At 42.4% G+C, this 14,918-nt stretch overlaps 1 protein-coding gene across 1 annotated transcript; it reads right to left on the minus strand.

The window, feature by feature from the left end:
- Positions 1 to 14,425: 14,425 nt before the first annotated feature.
- Positions 14,426 to 14,918, minus strand: LOC133925410 (basic blue protein-like). The gene is made up of 2 exons (XM_062371346.1): positions 14,729 to 14,918; positions 14,426 to 14,625 (listed from the first exon to the last, which is right to left on the minus strand). The coding sequence occupies exons 1-2, from the start codon at positions 14,916 to 14,918 to the stop codon at positions 14,426 to 14,428; spliced, it is 390 nt and encodes a 129-aa protein (XP_062227330.1).

Consider the following 14,918-nt stretch of genomic DNA (forward strand, 5'->3'; position numbering starts at 1 on the left):
TCTAATGCCCGAACTACCGAAGTTGTTGTGGAGTGTTGTCTTTGGTGTCCAGCAACTCTAGACGCCAGTGGTTAGACCGGATCACCCATCCGATTAGACTGCAAGTCTTCTAAAACGTGCCTCTAACGCCACATCACCATGTATTGTTCTCTAGTCCAAATGTTTTGCAGGACATCTTGAACCGCTAGAACCTCAGTTCCTAGTTCAGGTCCTGTCATTGGTTATGTTCACCCTCAAAACACTCTTTTACTTCAAAAACCACGAAACTACTTACAGGCACAAATTCTTTTCAACTTGATCGGTCCTTGCAACATCACTCAAATGAGTGTATTGTATCCAAGCAACAAGATCATACAACTCCACGGGCATATCAAAGCATCATATTAGCAATACATGCACATTACTTATGTCATTATACTAAATCACTTTGCTATGCCCATTTCATTATGAAACAAAATTTATATCCCTCATGATCTCACCGTAGACAACACTTGCACATAGTTTCGTAATGTAAGATTCTCTCTACGATAGATCTTGTTATTTATTGTTGTGATAACACTGTGATTATCATAACATAATACTTAGGGAAGCGAGTAGGTGCTCAATGGGTAGTTCTAGGTCACTATTTAGTTTATTTTTTCCTTAATTTAAATAAGTGGGAGTGAATATCTAGTTTATTTTTTTGAGTTTTAGGTCAACCCAATGACAAAAAATACAATACTTACACCCCTAATAATACCCTTTTATTTAGTGTCGTGGGAGCGATCCTTTAGCCCCCATCTAGTCATGTGAAGCAAAGTAGTAAAGAAAAAAAAGGCTACCTTAGGAGACCATTGCCAACCGCCTGCCAGTAGGGTTGAAAATGGGCGGGGGGAAATCCCATCCCGTCTCATCCCGTTTTCTATTTTTATCTTGACTGTTTTTAAATTTTCTAGATTTCACAAAAACGGGACAAAACCCTTGACTGTTTTTAAATTTTCTAGATTTCACAAAAACGGGACAAAACCGGTAAAGTTGATGCAAAAACGGGTTCAAAAATAGTTTCGCTGTTTTCCTGACATATTTTTAAAATCCTATTTTTAATTGGAATATTCCTGTGGAAATCCTGTTTTCATATGAGCCCAATGTGACATGCCAACACGTCAACAACCCAGCCCACCGAACTAATCGGCCTCAACCTCAAACCTGGCCACCACCAGAATGATTATACGGGGCCTAGCCACCCCTGCCTCGCCCTCAAACCCTAACCATCAGGCACTAGCTGCCGCTCCCTCGGCCCCGGCCTGCGCGACGTTGCCCTCGGCCCCCGACCTGAGTACCTTCCCTGGTCTGCGCGTGAGCGCATCTTCCTCAGCTTGCGCACCATCACCCTCGGCCCCACCTTGCGTGCCGGCCCTGACCTACATGTTGTCACCCTCTCCACCGCCTCCCGCTCTCTCCTCTCCTCCCTGACCCCAACGAGGACGCGCCTGCTCCTATCCACGACCATTGCCGCCACCATGTCTGCCGCCTCCGACTCTGCAAACGAGTGCTCCATGTCTGCTTCCACTTGCAAGGTTGTTGACTCCCACCTCCGCCGCCGCCGCCGCCACCGCCGCCTTCACGTTGAGCAAACACCATCACGCATAGGAACACCACCAAAATCTTGCTGTTTCTCCGTGCCATTTCTACGGATCACGAGTGTCACAGTTGCTGCTTGTAGGAGTATATAGCAAACAATGAGAAGATGCGCAGACGGAGGCTATCTGTTGGTGCAGTTTCATAATGGTTACGGTACTTCGATATGGTTATTATTTGCCAATAAAAAACTTTGGTATTATTAATTCTCTGCCTCTATCTCTGGTCTTCAGTGAGTAGTATTACTTAAGGCATTTATTATTTCTTCCAAATTAGATTTGCAAAGACTGAGGATTCAAAATTTATTAGATTAGCAAAGATCCATTTATTATTTCAATTGTATGGATTTAAAATTTTATTTCCCCAAAGTAACATAATAATAATATTATTATTATTATAAATGTTTGGCATTCAAAAAATAATTCTGTTTCAGCTTTTAATGAGTGTTAAAAGTTCCGATTTATATTTTAATGTTTTAGCATGGTACTACAAAAACATTAAATACATTAAATGAATGAAAGGACTAGTGTAGGTGTAGGATCCGTAAAAATAATATGACAATCAGATGGTGGTTGAATGATTGCAAAACCTAAAATCAAATTTTAATGGTTAACAATTGACTAAATGAAAAACCTAACTTAACATCGGAATTACACTAGATATAGCTGGAGACACCTTAGTAAAAATAACATAGATACCAATCCGTATCTCCGAGCAACCTCAAATTTTGACAGTAGAAAAAGTGGAGCCAATTTCACACCTAACCTAATAAGATCCACATCAACCGGATATCTGCATCAAAAGTTATAAGCCTTGAAAGCATAGTGTATAAGATGGTGACCAGAATTAAGTAAACCCTAATTTCAAGATTAAGAAATGATTACAAAAAGTTAATAAATGAAAATGTTCAGATCACTTACTTAATACCTTACCAAGATTTTTGATAAATCAAACCAATACTAAACTCATTGAAGCACGAAATCAATTAAAAACAAAAACCAGACATGCAACAAGATGAACAAGCACTACCGAAAATATCATCACCGCCGGTTCTAAAATGGCATCACTGTCGGTTTGGAACCGATAGTAATAGAGTTATCATAAATTATTTATGTTACAAACCGGTAGTAATATTCAGTCCCAAATTTGTTGTTTTTTAGACCGAATCGGTTCCAAAACTGTTGTTTTTTAGACCGAATTTTTTGTTTGCGATCAACGAACGAACCCTGCGCCACCCGCAACTTCTTTGGGAGTTGAACTTGTAAATACATTAATTTACATGCACGTGCAATTTGTGTGAGTCAAACCTGCAACCTCAACCCCTACGCGAAGCTACTTTACCATCTCACCTCACAGTTTTACTTGATGGCTATGGGATAATTTATTCTTTTGACCTTTAATGCTCAAATCTTTGGATGATTATTTGGACATATAGATGGCTTTAAATGAAAAGTTATCAACTACAAAGTTGTACATCTCGATGAGATCTAAAATTTTCACATAAAATTTGTCTCCAACTAACTTTGTATGTAAAAGTTTGTCTTCAATTCATGCATTGTTCGATAAAATAGCTATAATTTTTACATACGGAATGTGATTTCGATGTTCAACCTCTACTTTGGAAGCTAACGAGGAGGCACAAATATAAAATATACACATGCTTACACCTGTACCATTCTCGACCACCCTAAAAAAAGGCTCAGAAGACCCTCGATAGAACATCTGATGTTTTTAGTGGAAAATTGATCTTCTCCAATTTGTTTGAAAATTTTTAGAGATATAGTGTTATATCTGAAAGATAGTGCTATACAAACGTTTCATCAATTAGGGTTATCAAATTCGTGATAAAAATATTTGAAATTATAGTTCTCAATTTTGTGACTTTGTGTGTGGTTTTTTCAATCATTCCTACTAGTGTTACAATAGATCCAGTAATTTACTTTGTGATACAGTACGTGGTTTTTCCTTCAACAGTCTTTTGATAATTATTTGGGCATATATGGATTCATAATAAAGTTATCAACTACGAAGTTTTAGATCTTGTCGAGTGCTACAATTTTTATATAAAGTTTTTCTCCATCTGACCTCAATGAGGTTATGAATTTTCGAAGATAAGTTGCATTTTACTATCATCGCCGGTTTATATAATGAACCAGCAGTGATAATTCCTCTATTATCACTGTTAGTTTATGATAGAAACAACAATGATAATATGAACCGACAATGATAGTACCATTGCTAGTTTTTGCTGGATAGGCTATTAGTTCTAGTTTTTTTTTTAAATTGACAGTAATATTTTTAATTGTCGGTTATTTTTAAATCGACAGTGAAAGGAGGGCATAAATGATCTTTTCTGTAATAGTGAATAAAAGAGTAACAAGATTACCAACACCTGGACTTGCACAACTCTATCTTTATTTCTTTGATGTGTTTACAAGATGTCTCTCAAATGTATCCTGCAAAAAGTCTCTACGAAATTGTCATGCCCTGGATGGGGTTTTTTTTTCTCCGAACAAAAACCAACGTCGTTGCCTACTTTTCTCTCTATTTTTCTCTTCATACAAAACATGGTAAAGTCTAAATTTCGATACACGTAAAGCCCGCACCATGCAAAGTTTTTTAATTCACCAGCACACATGCACATAAGCCCACGGATTTTGATTTTTGTACTAATTTGCCTACAAAATGTTAAAAGTTGCTTCTTCTTTTTTCCATATTTTGCTTATCCAAAATTATCTTATCTTTTTGCAAATTTCCCTATTTTTTGCTAGAAATTTGCTATAGTTGTTTTTTTTTAATGTTTGTATGATTCTGCTTATGGATATGCAAATATTTGCCTCTAATTATTACCAATTTGGGTATGATATTTTTCTCTTAGATTTGATTTTGCACAACAGAGTGTCTATACTTTTTCACCTTGATTTGCTAGGAACAAACCGATTTTTTAAAGAGGAACAATCCAAAGTGCTCTGATTTTTATTCGAGGAACATATGCATCTTGTTGGGATCTCAATCATGGTGAACAACACTTACACAATGAACCAACAATTGATGGTATATTGACCGTTCATTTTCATCATATCAGTTGGGTGGGGTTATTTATAGTCATACCTCGATCACCTCAATCATCATTATGTTAGTGCCCTTATTCTTTGGAATGTTCTTATAATATTTTAGGGGTATTATAACCACTATACTATTAAAATGTTACATCGGCCAAGACGTGATACGTGTTTTCAATTGTGCACGTGGGCCAACCCTTCGGCCCAATGGTGGACCACCTTCAGGCCTCCCTTCGGTTGATGATTTACCTCATTCGGGCTCTTCGTCTATAACTCTTGAAGGGGTGCTTTTAGCCTTAGAGCCTTCATCCTCTGCCCAGTATGTCTTCGAAGCCCCTCGAATCCCTTGGTGTGCCCTCCGAGACCTTTGGCTTTTGTACCTAGCGTTGGCCTTCCCCTTTGACTTCATCTATGTAAAACCACACTACTACAGAAATAGTGTATCACTATCGGTTTAAAAATAGCATCACTGTTTTTAAACTGACAGCGATTAAGTGGTAGTGATACTCGGTAGTATCACTGTCGGTTTGGAATTGGCAGTAATAAAGTTATCACTATCGATTTGTGTTATGGACCAGCAGTATTAGTTGGTCCCATATCCCATGTTTGTGGGTCTGAAAAAAAGTTAAAAATATTTTTGGCCCTTGACCAACCCCTCTAAACTATACACAGTTGCAATTCGCAAGTTACATAAGTCACAAGTTTTTCCATGAATTGTGCGCGCATGCGATTCAAGGGAGTTGAACTCGAGATATATCACCTTGTGTGCAGCCTTCACCATCTAACATATCATTGATTGCTGAGAGCAATGCGATTTCCATTTGACCTTTGTTAACTAAAATTTGTGATGATTATTTGAACATCAAAATGACTTCATATGAAAAATTTGTAAACTACAAAATAATAGATCTCGTCGAGAGCTACAATTTTCATATAAAGTTTGTCTCCATCTGTCTCCATTTGAAAAAGTTATGACTTTTCGTGTACGATTAGGTAAAACAGTCGTAATTTTTGCATACGAAATCCAATTTCGATGTTTGACCCCTACTTTCGAAGCTAGTGAGGAGACGTATCTGAAAAAAATACAGTGTTTACACCAATATTTTTCTTGACCCGAAAATAATGTTTAGAAGATCATCGATAGGACCTCTGATGTTTTTGTTCAAAATTTACCTTCTCCAATTTGCCTGAAATTATTTGGAGATATAGTGTTACATTTGAAGTCAGTGCTGAGCAAATATTTCGTCAATCTGAGCTAGTAAAATCATGATAAAAATCTTAGAAGTTGCAGTTTTCAACTTTGTGGCTCTATGTGTGGTTTTTTCAATCATTCTTACTAGTGTTACACTATTTACTTTGTGCTCCATGCGTGGTTTTTCGTTCAACAGTTTTTAGATGATTATTTGGACATTATATTGCTTCAAATAAAATAGTTATGAATTATAAAGTTGTAGATATCATTGAGAGCTATAATTTTGATATAAAGTTTGTCTCTATTCAACTCTGTATGAAAAAGTTATGAATTTCTGAAGATAGGCTATATTATTGTCACTACCGCTTAATATAACGAACCAGCCATGATAATGCCTCCATTATCACTGTCGGTTCATGGCCAAAACCGGCAGTGATAGTATCACTAGTAGTTTTTCAATTGAACCGGTAGTGATACTTGATTATCAATGCCTATTTTTGCCGGATCGACTATTATTGCTGGTCTTTTGTAAGAACCAACAATGATACTTTATCACTACCAGTTATTTCTGAACCGGCAATGGAAGAGGGCACATATGATCTTTTCTATAGTAGTGTCACTTCTTTATTATGTTAGCGTTGTCCACTCTCATCTATGATTGTCCAAGGCTAGCCAAAGGCAAACAGGGGTTAGAGAACCTGTGCGATACCATTCCCCCAACAGTAGTCCCTCGCGTTTGAGGTCCGACTACGAGGGGCCGAAGCCAACAATCTTTATAAAGGGGGATGGTACCCCTTTACCTTGTTCCCCACTTCGGCCTGATGAAGTCATTCTGAAAATCTTTGAAATGGTAATTAAGTCTTGATTAAATTATTTGTAACCGATAAAGTTAATTCAGATTAATTTTCTACCTTAATTGAGTCTTAATTGAGTAATTAAGTGTCCCTAATTTATTCTAATTCATGAACAGTTTCCATCCGTAATGCTTCGGTTTCTGGACATGTGTCATGCTGCTATTCGACCACTGTGCGTGAGTGCGCCTTGGTTTTTTTGCTCAAATAGGCGAGGAGCTATATATATATAGCCATTTGTTCTCGCTTTCCTCTGCATTTGAGCCCTTACCTTCATTAATCTATATGTGGCCCTTTAGAGCTCGTCTATCCACTCCCTTTGAAGCCCTTTTTGCCCCCTTCATTCATCATGCCGAAGTTCGAGATCCAGCGCTCCAGTGACAAGCTGCCCTCGACAACACACTTTGGAGCCAGTAGTTTCATCGAAGACACCCTCACGCAGATGGTGGATAATGGCTAGCTTTTCAAAGCCAGCGATAAATGGGTGCACCTCAAGGGGAAACAAGGCCACATCTCATGACGGTGAGGTAGTTATCTTGGTCAAATTTTTTTTTGCCATCGGCCTCCACTATCCATGGACAAAGATGGTGGCTAGCGTGCTAGACTGGTATGTATTGGAGATCCAATAATCGACACCGAATGCCATCGTCCACTTGTCCTTCATGTGGGCCTGGAGGATCGATGGTCAACCCCTCAGCTCTGGTGCCTTCGTGCATCTCCACTACACTCACTGCCAGCTAAAGAGGTAGCAGGTAAATAGGGTCAAGCATGTGGACTCTTACGGAAGCATGTCCTTCATCCCCCATGGTGCAGCAGCGGTCCCAGAGAAGGCCTCCTGGAACCAATGGAGTAATGATTGAACTAAATATTGGTTCTACCACCACATTTCAGAGGACTGTGATATGTCCTCGAAGGTCACAGAGATCACCTTTCATCAGAAGTCAGTGGTAAAGATGATACCCTCAGTCTAGGTGAAGGTCGAGACCATCGCCATGGTTTCCAGGTGGTTCAGCATCCATGATCTTGTCATGGAGTATTATGTGGCCAAGGTTTGGCCACTCTACATAAAGTGGAAGTTCGATGGACCTTCCATAGGAAATGTGGATGGGCTTCATTTGTTAAATATCAATTGCGAAGGGGCGCCGGGTAAGTACAAAGTATCCTTCATTATCTTTTTGAACTTTATTATTAACTGTCTTCTTCATTACCAGAGAGCGTCAAAGTGGTGAAGGTTGTCGCCGAAGCCTTGTTCAGGCCGTACACACGACCAAAGCATGAAGAGCTAATGGAGAAGGTGAAGGCCCTGTAACTCAACCACGTCATGGACACACATGGCCTTCGCCACGAGCCACGCCAGTCGCCTGTGGAGGCCTCATGGTGAAAGAAGGCAAAAGAGGTCAGGCTGACGATGCCTCTACCTTTGTTGCTACCCCGAAGCCAAAGCGCCACAACGTTGGGGCTTCGCATGCCCTAGACCCCAAGAAATGGAGGGCTACCATGGCCGAAGGCCAAGATGACAGTCCATCTAGGTCGACTAGGACTACCGGTAACAATGAGTCTAGGGCAACATCTCCCACCCTAGAGGTTGCAACGGAGCCTCCGGTCACTGATGCTGCTCCCATCACTACAGTCCCTCTCATCGTCGTCCCACCTTCAGTGAGGGAGGATGACTTTGAGATGCAGGATGCCCTTCATATGTTCAACGTAGATTTGGATGAAGATGTCATCGCTAATGAAGCCTCCCCCCACGCCGTAACCCCTAAAGCTAGAGAAAATGAGGTATTTCCCGATGGTGCTCCTAAAGTAATTTGAAGGACTGGAGCAAAGACAATACTTCATGTAAACTCCTTGAGCTTTTATCTTGCATGTTTTCAAGTTATTTAGACTTTGTTTCTTAGCAGAAAGTATGTTGCGATGGGAAATCCCTCCGCTCCACTCTGAGAAAGGGAAGGGTCATATGGGAATGCTCAAGGCCCCCCTACTCGAGTGGTTGTGTTCAACCTTGGAGGGATTTTATTGCTCTGACATCTTTGGGAGACTGGAGGCTCTACACTCCTTCCTCACACTCGGGGAGATCTTGCTAGAGACGGAGGGCGAAGGTGTCGCCTCCAAATTCACACCCTTCATCCTGATGGACCATCTCATCGTTGCCCATGCGAGGGTAAGCTTTCATGGTTCAATCATTAAATTTGATCCATCATTTATTCATTATTTATTTTGTTACATGCTGCTGGACTTGCTTCTGCCCGGCAGGACCCTAAGGGTTGTGGTCAAGGCAGGTACCCGGCTAGAGGATGTGTTGACCAAGTGCCAGCAGACCAAAGGGGAAGCTGCGTGTCTTTTGGCCGCATTTGAGGAGGAGAAGAGGCAGTGATTCACCCTGAAGTCTGCCCTTGAGGAGGACAAGGTGGCCCAAAGGCAGGAGTTGGCTTCTGTCACAAAGGATACCAGCGTGGTCTCCGCATAGGTGGCCGAGATCTTCCACGAATTGGGGCTAGTCAGTGCCCCTCACCCTTCGATGGCCACCAAAGAGAACGGTGTCACATACCCTTAGGCACCGTCTCAACATGCCACCTTCAGAGTAGGAAGCACTACTTTTGCCCGCCACCCTGATCGGTAGGCACGAAGTAGCCAAAAATAGCCTCTTCTCCAGCAGCAGGAGTACCTGAAAGCGCAGGCATGAGTACGAAGGTACTCCCAAGACATAAACCATATAGAGCACATATACATAGCTCGACTCCAAGGATTATACATTGATCATTAGCAAGGATGAGTCACAGGTTAAGTAAAACATATGCACTAAGCATCCTAGACATATGTGTGAGCGACTGAAACTTAACCAAAACATATGAAAACTACCCTGCAACTAACAACTGAACAAAGTGTAACTGTAACCAACATGTGTATCAATAAGTAACAAGAACCAACATCACCATCTCCCACATACCCAATCGAAAACCATAGTGAGTGACTGAAACTTAACCAAAACATATGAAAACTACCCTGCAACTAACAACTGAACAAGTGTAACTGTAACCAACATGTGTATCAATAAGTAACAAGAACCAACATCACCATCTCTCACATACCCAACCGAAAACCATACTCAAAACTCTATGACCGATGCAGATAGACAGAAGCATGCTCATGAACGAGAGCGCGATAGTTCGAACTGGTTATGCACCCTACAGGGGGATACTCCTGGACCCACATGACACGAGGATCATTCGGCTTGTACCACCGGCCAAAGTGCACACAAGGGGTACTCGTGACAACCTTTCCCAACCAGCCCCAACTGTTTGGATCATGCATCGCTCGGCGCGACAGTACTAGAACTACTCCCAGAGCAAACTAGTACCGCTACAAGTCCGCCCGCTCACATTGTCGATGTCCACGCCCAAAAAGCCATAGCTATGAAGGTATTCGGCTCGCCTTACCATTAGATCGGCATGTGGTGAGTAAGGTAAGTGCTAAAGCTAACAACACCGATGATCGATGCTTAACTGGCGCAAAGTGGTCTACGGTGTCCGATTTTCTCTACCGACCTACCCAAGGGAACTCCACATCCGAGCAGGACAAAACACCTCTTAGCAGCGCCTACACCTCGTCTCATACTCACCACTCATACAACCATCTCAACCTTAACACGTATATGTAATCATAAGAAGGTCCTATGCTCGCGAACAACAGGATGCGTCGTCGTTTGACTTCTACCAAATGACCTAAGCATGGCTAAGCATATAAGTCGAACTCATACCTAGACATTGACAACATCTCAAGGCTACAAGGAATGTAAATACCTAAGTATTCAAAGTAGAAGAATGCAATCGGCATAGGTTCTACCCATTGGTACCCGACACTGACTCACTAAACATGCATACATACATAAGTATATTCCATCAATTTTAGACTTATCCAATTACACAAGAGGGATCAATATGCTTAGTTGCTTGTCTGGATGCACTGGCTCAAATAGGTGGGCACCTCGGGATCGCCCTCGGCCTTCAGGATCGACGGATCGGTGATCTCTAAAAAGGATCAACGCGTGCAATGCAAATAAGTATGAATGAAGTGTAAAAAGGTATTCCACAAAGCTTAACAACATGCTAGAATTATAAGATATGTGAATCAACACAATACTAAACGATCCAAACAAAATCCAGAAAATAATAGCCATCCGGAGTATCCGGATTGGTTCGAAGTATCCGGGTGAACCTCCGAAAGAGGCGCTCGGTTGCTTCCTTTTTATTTGACTGGCCCAGAGTATCCGGGTGAATCCGGAATATCCGGGTTCCAGAGTATCCGAGCCATCCTCCGGTGAAGGCTCTCGGTTAATCACTTTTCTAACTTAACCCGGAACCTCCGGGTTGGTCCAGACTATCCGAGATGTGCCGGACACTCCGAGTGAGGTTCCGAATGAAGCTCTTAGCTACACGATCACATAACTACCCGAAGTCTCCGGGTTTGACCGGATTATTCGAGTAATACAGACTTGGGTTCTTCACGATTTTTCCCCTGGGTGATTTGACTCATTTTACAAATCTGTGCTACACAAACATGCATATGCCCTATCCAAAAGGTTCTAAACCAATCTCGCACCCTAAACCCTAACCAATTTTGAACACAATTCAACAGACTATTTCTGCTAAACCCGGAGTCTCCGGGTGAGTACAGAATATCCAGGCCAGCCCAGAAAAATTGTTCTTGAGTGGATTTTTGGTTGATTCGAGTTGCGATCTTTTCCAACCCTAAAGGGAATAGGTTAGGGGTAGTCTAAGTGTCCTGGAACTTACTCATCAACTATCAACATGACTCTAGAGCTCATTTTCGACCAAAACCCCATTTTGCTCCAAAAAACTCAAGAACGCCAAGAACTTCAAGAACTACTCGATTCTTCCACGAAAACAAAAATGGATTGGATAGATGAGTATCTCATGAGCTAGGATTTTGGGAGAAAAGAGAGAGTGAGCTTGAGTGGAAGAGTGAGAGAGGGAGCTACTACTGCTGCAGCTCGGTGGGGACGTGGGGAGTGAGGTGAGGAGAGGAGAGAGAAGGCAAGTGGGGTGCTGCCCACTTGAGAGAGGGAGTGGGTGAGGTGTGGGGCCCATGTGTTAGATAAAATGGGTAATTCCAAAGCAATTTCCATTCTTTTCTCCCCCAATTTTCTTTCTCTTATCCAAATGATTTCTTACAAAGTGCATTAGCGCTCCGAATTACCACTACGCAAAATTAAGCATAATGCTTAAGAAGCATGATTTTGCTTAAATGCGTGATTAAGAATTTGGGACGTGACAACCGGCCCCTTCGAGTGATATGATTACGACTACCACACCAGCACCCAAAAGGCCCCAAACTCCAATAATGTAATCGATGATGAAGTCCACCAGAGCTTGGGATTTTATGGCCTTGCATGCAACAAAGGTAATGCAAAGGGGAGAGCTTGCCTATCCATTTGCCTATGCACCTAGTGGCTTCGTGATTTGCGAAGATATCTTTCAAGGGGTAAGTGGTTGGTATTTGAGACTGGGTGAGCCGTGAAGTAATGCTTCAGGTTCCGCGATGCCATAACCACTACATATGCCATATTCTCGAGCTCGGAGTATCTCTCCTTCATACCACCTAGTGCCTCCGAGATGAAGTAAATCGGCAGTTGTCAAAGGCTCCCCTCGACCTCCTTTTCCTGAATCAAGACTACATTGACTGCCAAAGGTGGCGCTGCAATGTATAGCAATAACTGTTACCGGGCTCCAGACTGGTTAGAGTGGTGAGTTTTATCATATGACTCTTCAAGGCCTCAAGGGCCACCTGCTGCTCGCTAGTCCATCTAAATGGGTCTGAGCCTCGAAGGACCTGAAGAAAAAGGCAGACTCTTCTTTGCCAATTGAGCAATGAAGCGATTTAGCAAAGTTACCTTTCCGACTAGGCGTTGCATTTCCTTGATTGATTTGGGGGGAGCCATGTCCATGATGGCCAATATCTTCTCTAGGTTGGCTTCGATACCCCCTTGGGATACCATACATCCTAGTAATTGACTAGAACGGATGTCAAAAACACACTTCTTCAGATTCAGTCACAGACCTGCTACCCGAAGGTTACCTTTGCACCGGCTTTGAACCATGATGCCGTCAACGTAAGCTGCTACATTACAATCTAACTGCATGCAAAGGGATATGCTTATCAACCACTTGAAGGTGGCCCCAGCGTTGCAAAGGCCACGACATTCGGAGATAATAATAAGTTTTGGAGGGTGTAATGAAGTTCATTTTTTCTTCATCCTCTTTGGCCATCCAGACTTGGTGGTATCCAGAGTATGCATTGAGGAAACTCATCAACTTTGACCCCACAGGTTCTTCTACTAACTGGTCTATCTGGGCCAGAGAAAAATCATCCTTCGGGTACGCTTTATTTAGATTGGTGAAATCCACACACATGTAGCACTTGTTGTTGCTCTTTTTCACTAGCATCAGGTTTGCCAACAACTCGGGGTGTATGACCTCGTGTAACACTCCTGCTTCTTGGAGCTTTTTAACTTCGTCTCAGGCAGCTTTCTAATGGTCGACATGCATCTGTTCATAGTTTCTACTTCTTGGACTTCACTTCCGGATCCACGTTCAGATGATGTTCTATCAGTTCCCTGCAGACTCCTGGTTGGTCCTATGGCGACTAAGCGAAGATATCATCATTGGTTCAAAGGGTAGACAATAGCTTTGCCTCCTGCCCAGGTGCTAGCTCGGCACCTATGTGCACACATATGTTATTATTCTCGAGACATAGTGGAACTCTCTTGATGTCACCCTCTGGCTTAGATTTTAACAAAGGGGTCTCTTGCTATTTATTTTCTACTTTGGACAGCAGTTGTACCCATCCTAACCAGGAGTTTTTCCATGTTCAACTCTTCAGGCCATGGCTTGGTCCCCTCCATAGAAATAATCCCATTCGGGCTTGGCATCTTCATGCATAGATGACCATGATGGATGAACGCGCCAAAGGTAGACAAGACCCCTCTCCCTAAGATGGCGTTGTACTGATAAGGAGCATCCACCACATCAAACAAAACATTTTCTGTCTGCACTCTTCTGCCTTCCCCGAAGGTTACTGGGAGTGAAATCTGTCTGAGTGATTCAATAAGCTTTCCTCCATAGCCATGTAACAGTGTCCCTACGGGTTGCAAGCGGCTTCCAGCAATTCCCATTTCATCAAATGCTTTAGCAAACAAGAGATATGTCAAACTCCCCCCATCTATCAATAATCGGACCGAGTCACATTTGCTGAAATGATGTAGGTATCGGTGTGTGGGTAATTAGGACTCGCATGTCTTCTTGAGAAAAGGTGATCGGTAGGTGAGATCATGAGACTTGATAATTGGGGAACTGGTTTTCACGTGATTAACCTTTTGCACATACTCCCTTCGCTGCCTTTTGGACTCGAAATCATAACTAGATCGGCCAAATGAGAAAAATCCTAAGCATACGAAAAATTCACCAGGAAAAGATTCCTTTCTTACTGCTCGATCAGGCAGATCAAACCGACCTTGTGCTAACACAATTTAGTTATGATATAAGCTGTGGCTGAGTTTGAATCAAAACCAAGAGGGGCCCATTGCAAAAATCATTTGTCTAGAGAGCAAATTTATTTCTTCATTTGTATCTACTAAATGACATCATGAAGCATTTCAGAGAGGGGTGAATGAATCTGAATATGATCTATCTCGCGGTGACGGCGATCTTCATGCCCTTCTCGCAGTCGCCCGTGAATCCGGAGATGAAGAACGACACTCCACGGGCGAGCGTGATGCGGTCGTTGCCGGTGCTCCACACCGTGGCGTTGCCGGGAGCCTCGCACAAGGCGTACTGCAAGCTGCTCACCTGCATCACGTTGTGCTCGCCCGGCTTATAGCTAAACACTGCAACCAGGCATGCGTAAAAGTTGAGTTAATTAGTTGAGTCACGGTAGAATTGAGCATCGTCCGTCAGTAAGTAAAAAATTCAGGAAAGGAAAAGACTTACGGAGAACATCGCCTGTCTTGAAGGGCTTGTAGTTGGGCCATCCTAGTACGCCAAAGCTCCAGCCGGCGTGGTCACCGACAGGCCACAGCCTCGACTCCGCAGCCACCATGCCGCCGCCGCCTTCTTCACGTTGAGCAAACACCATCACGCATAGGAACACCACCAAAATCTTGCTGCTTCTCCGTGCCAT

The sequence above is a fragment of the Phragmites australis genome, chromosome 7 (assembly GCF_958298935.1).
Source record: "Phragmites australis chromosome 7, lpPhrAust1.1, whole genome shotgun sequence".
NCBI classification, from domain to species: Eukaryota; Viridiplantae; Streptophyta; class Magnoliopsida; order Poales; family Poaceae; genus Phragmites; species Phragmites australis.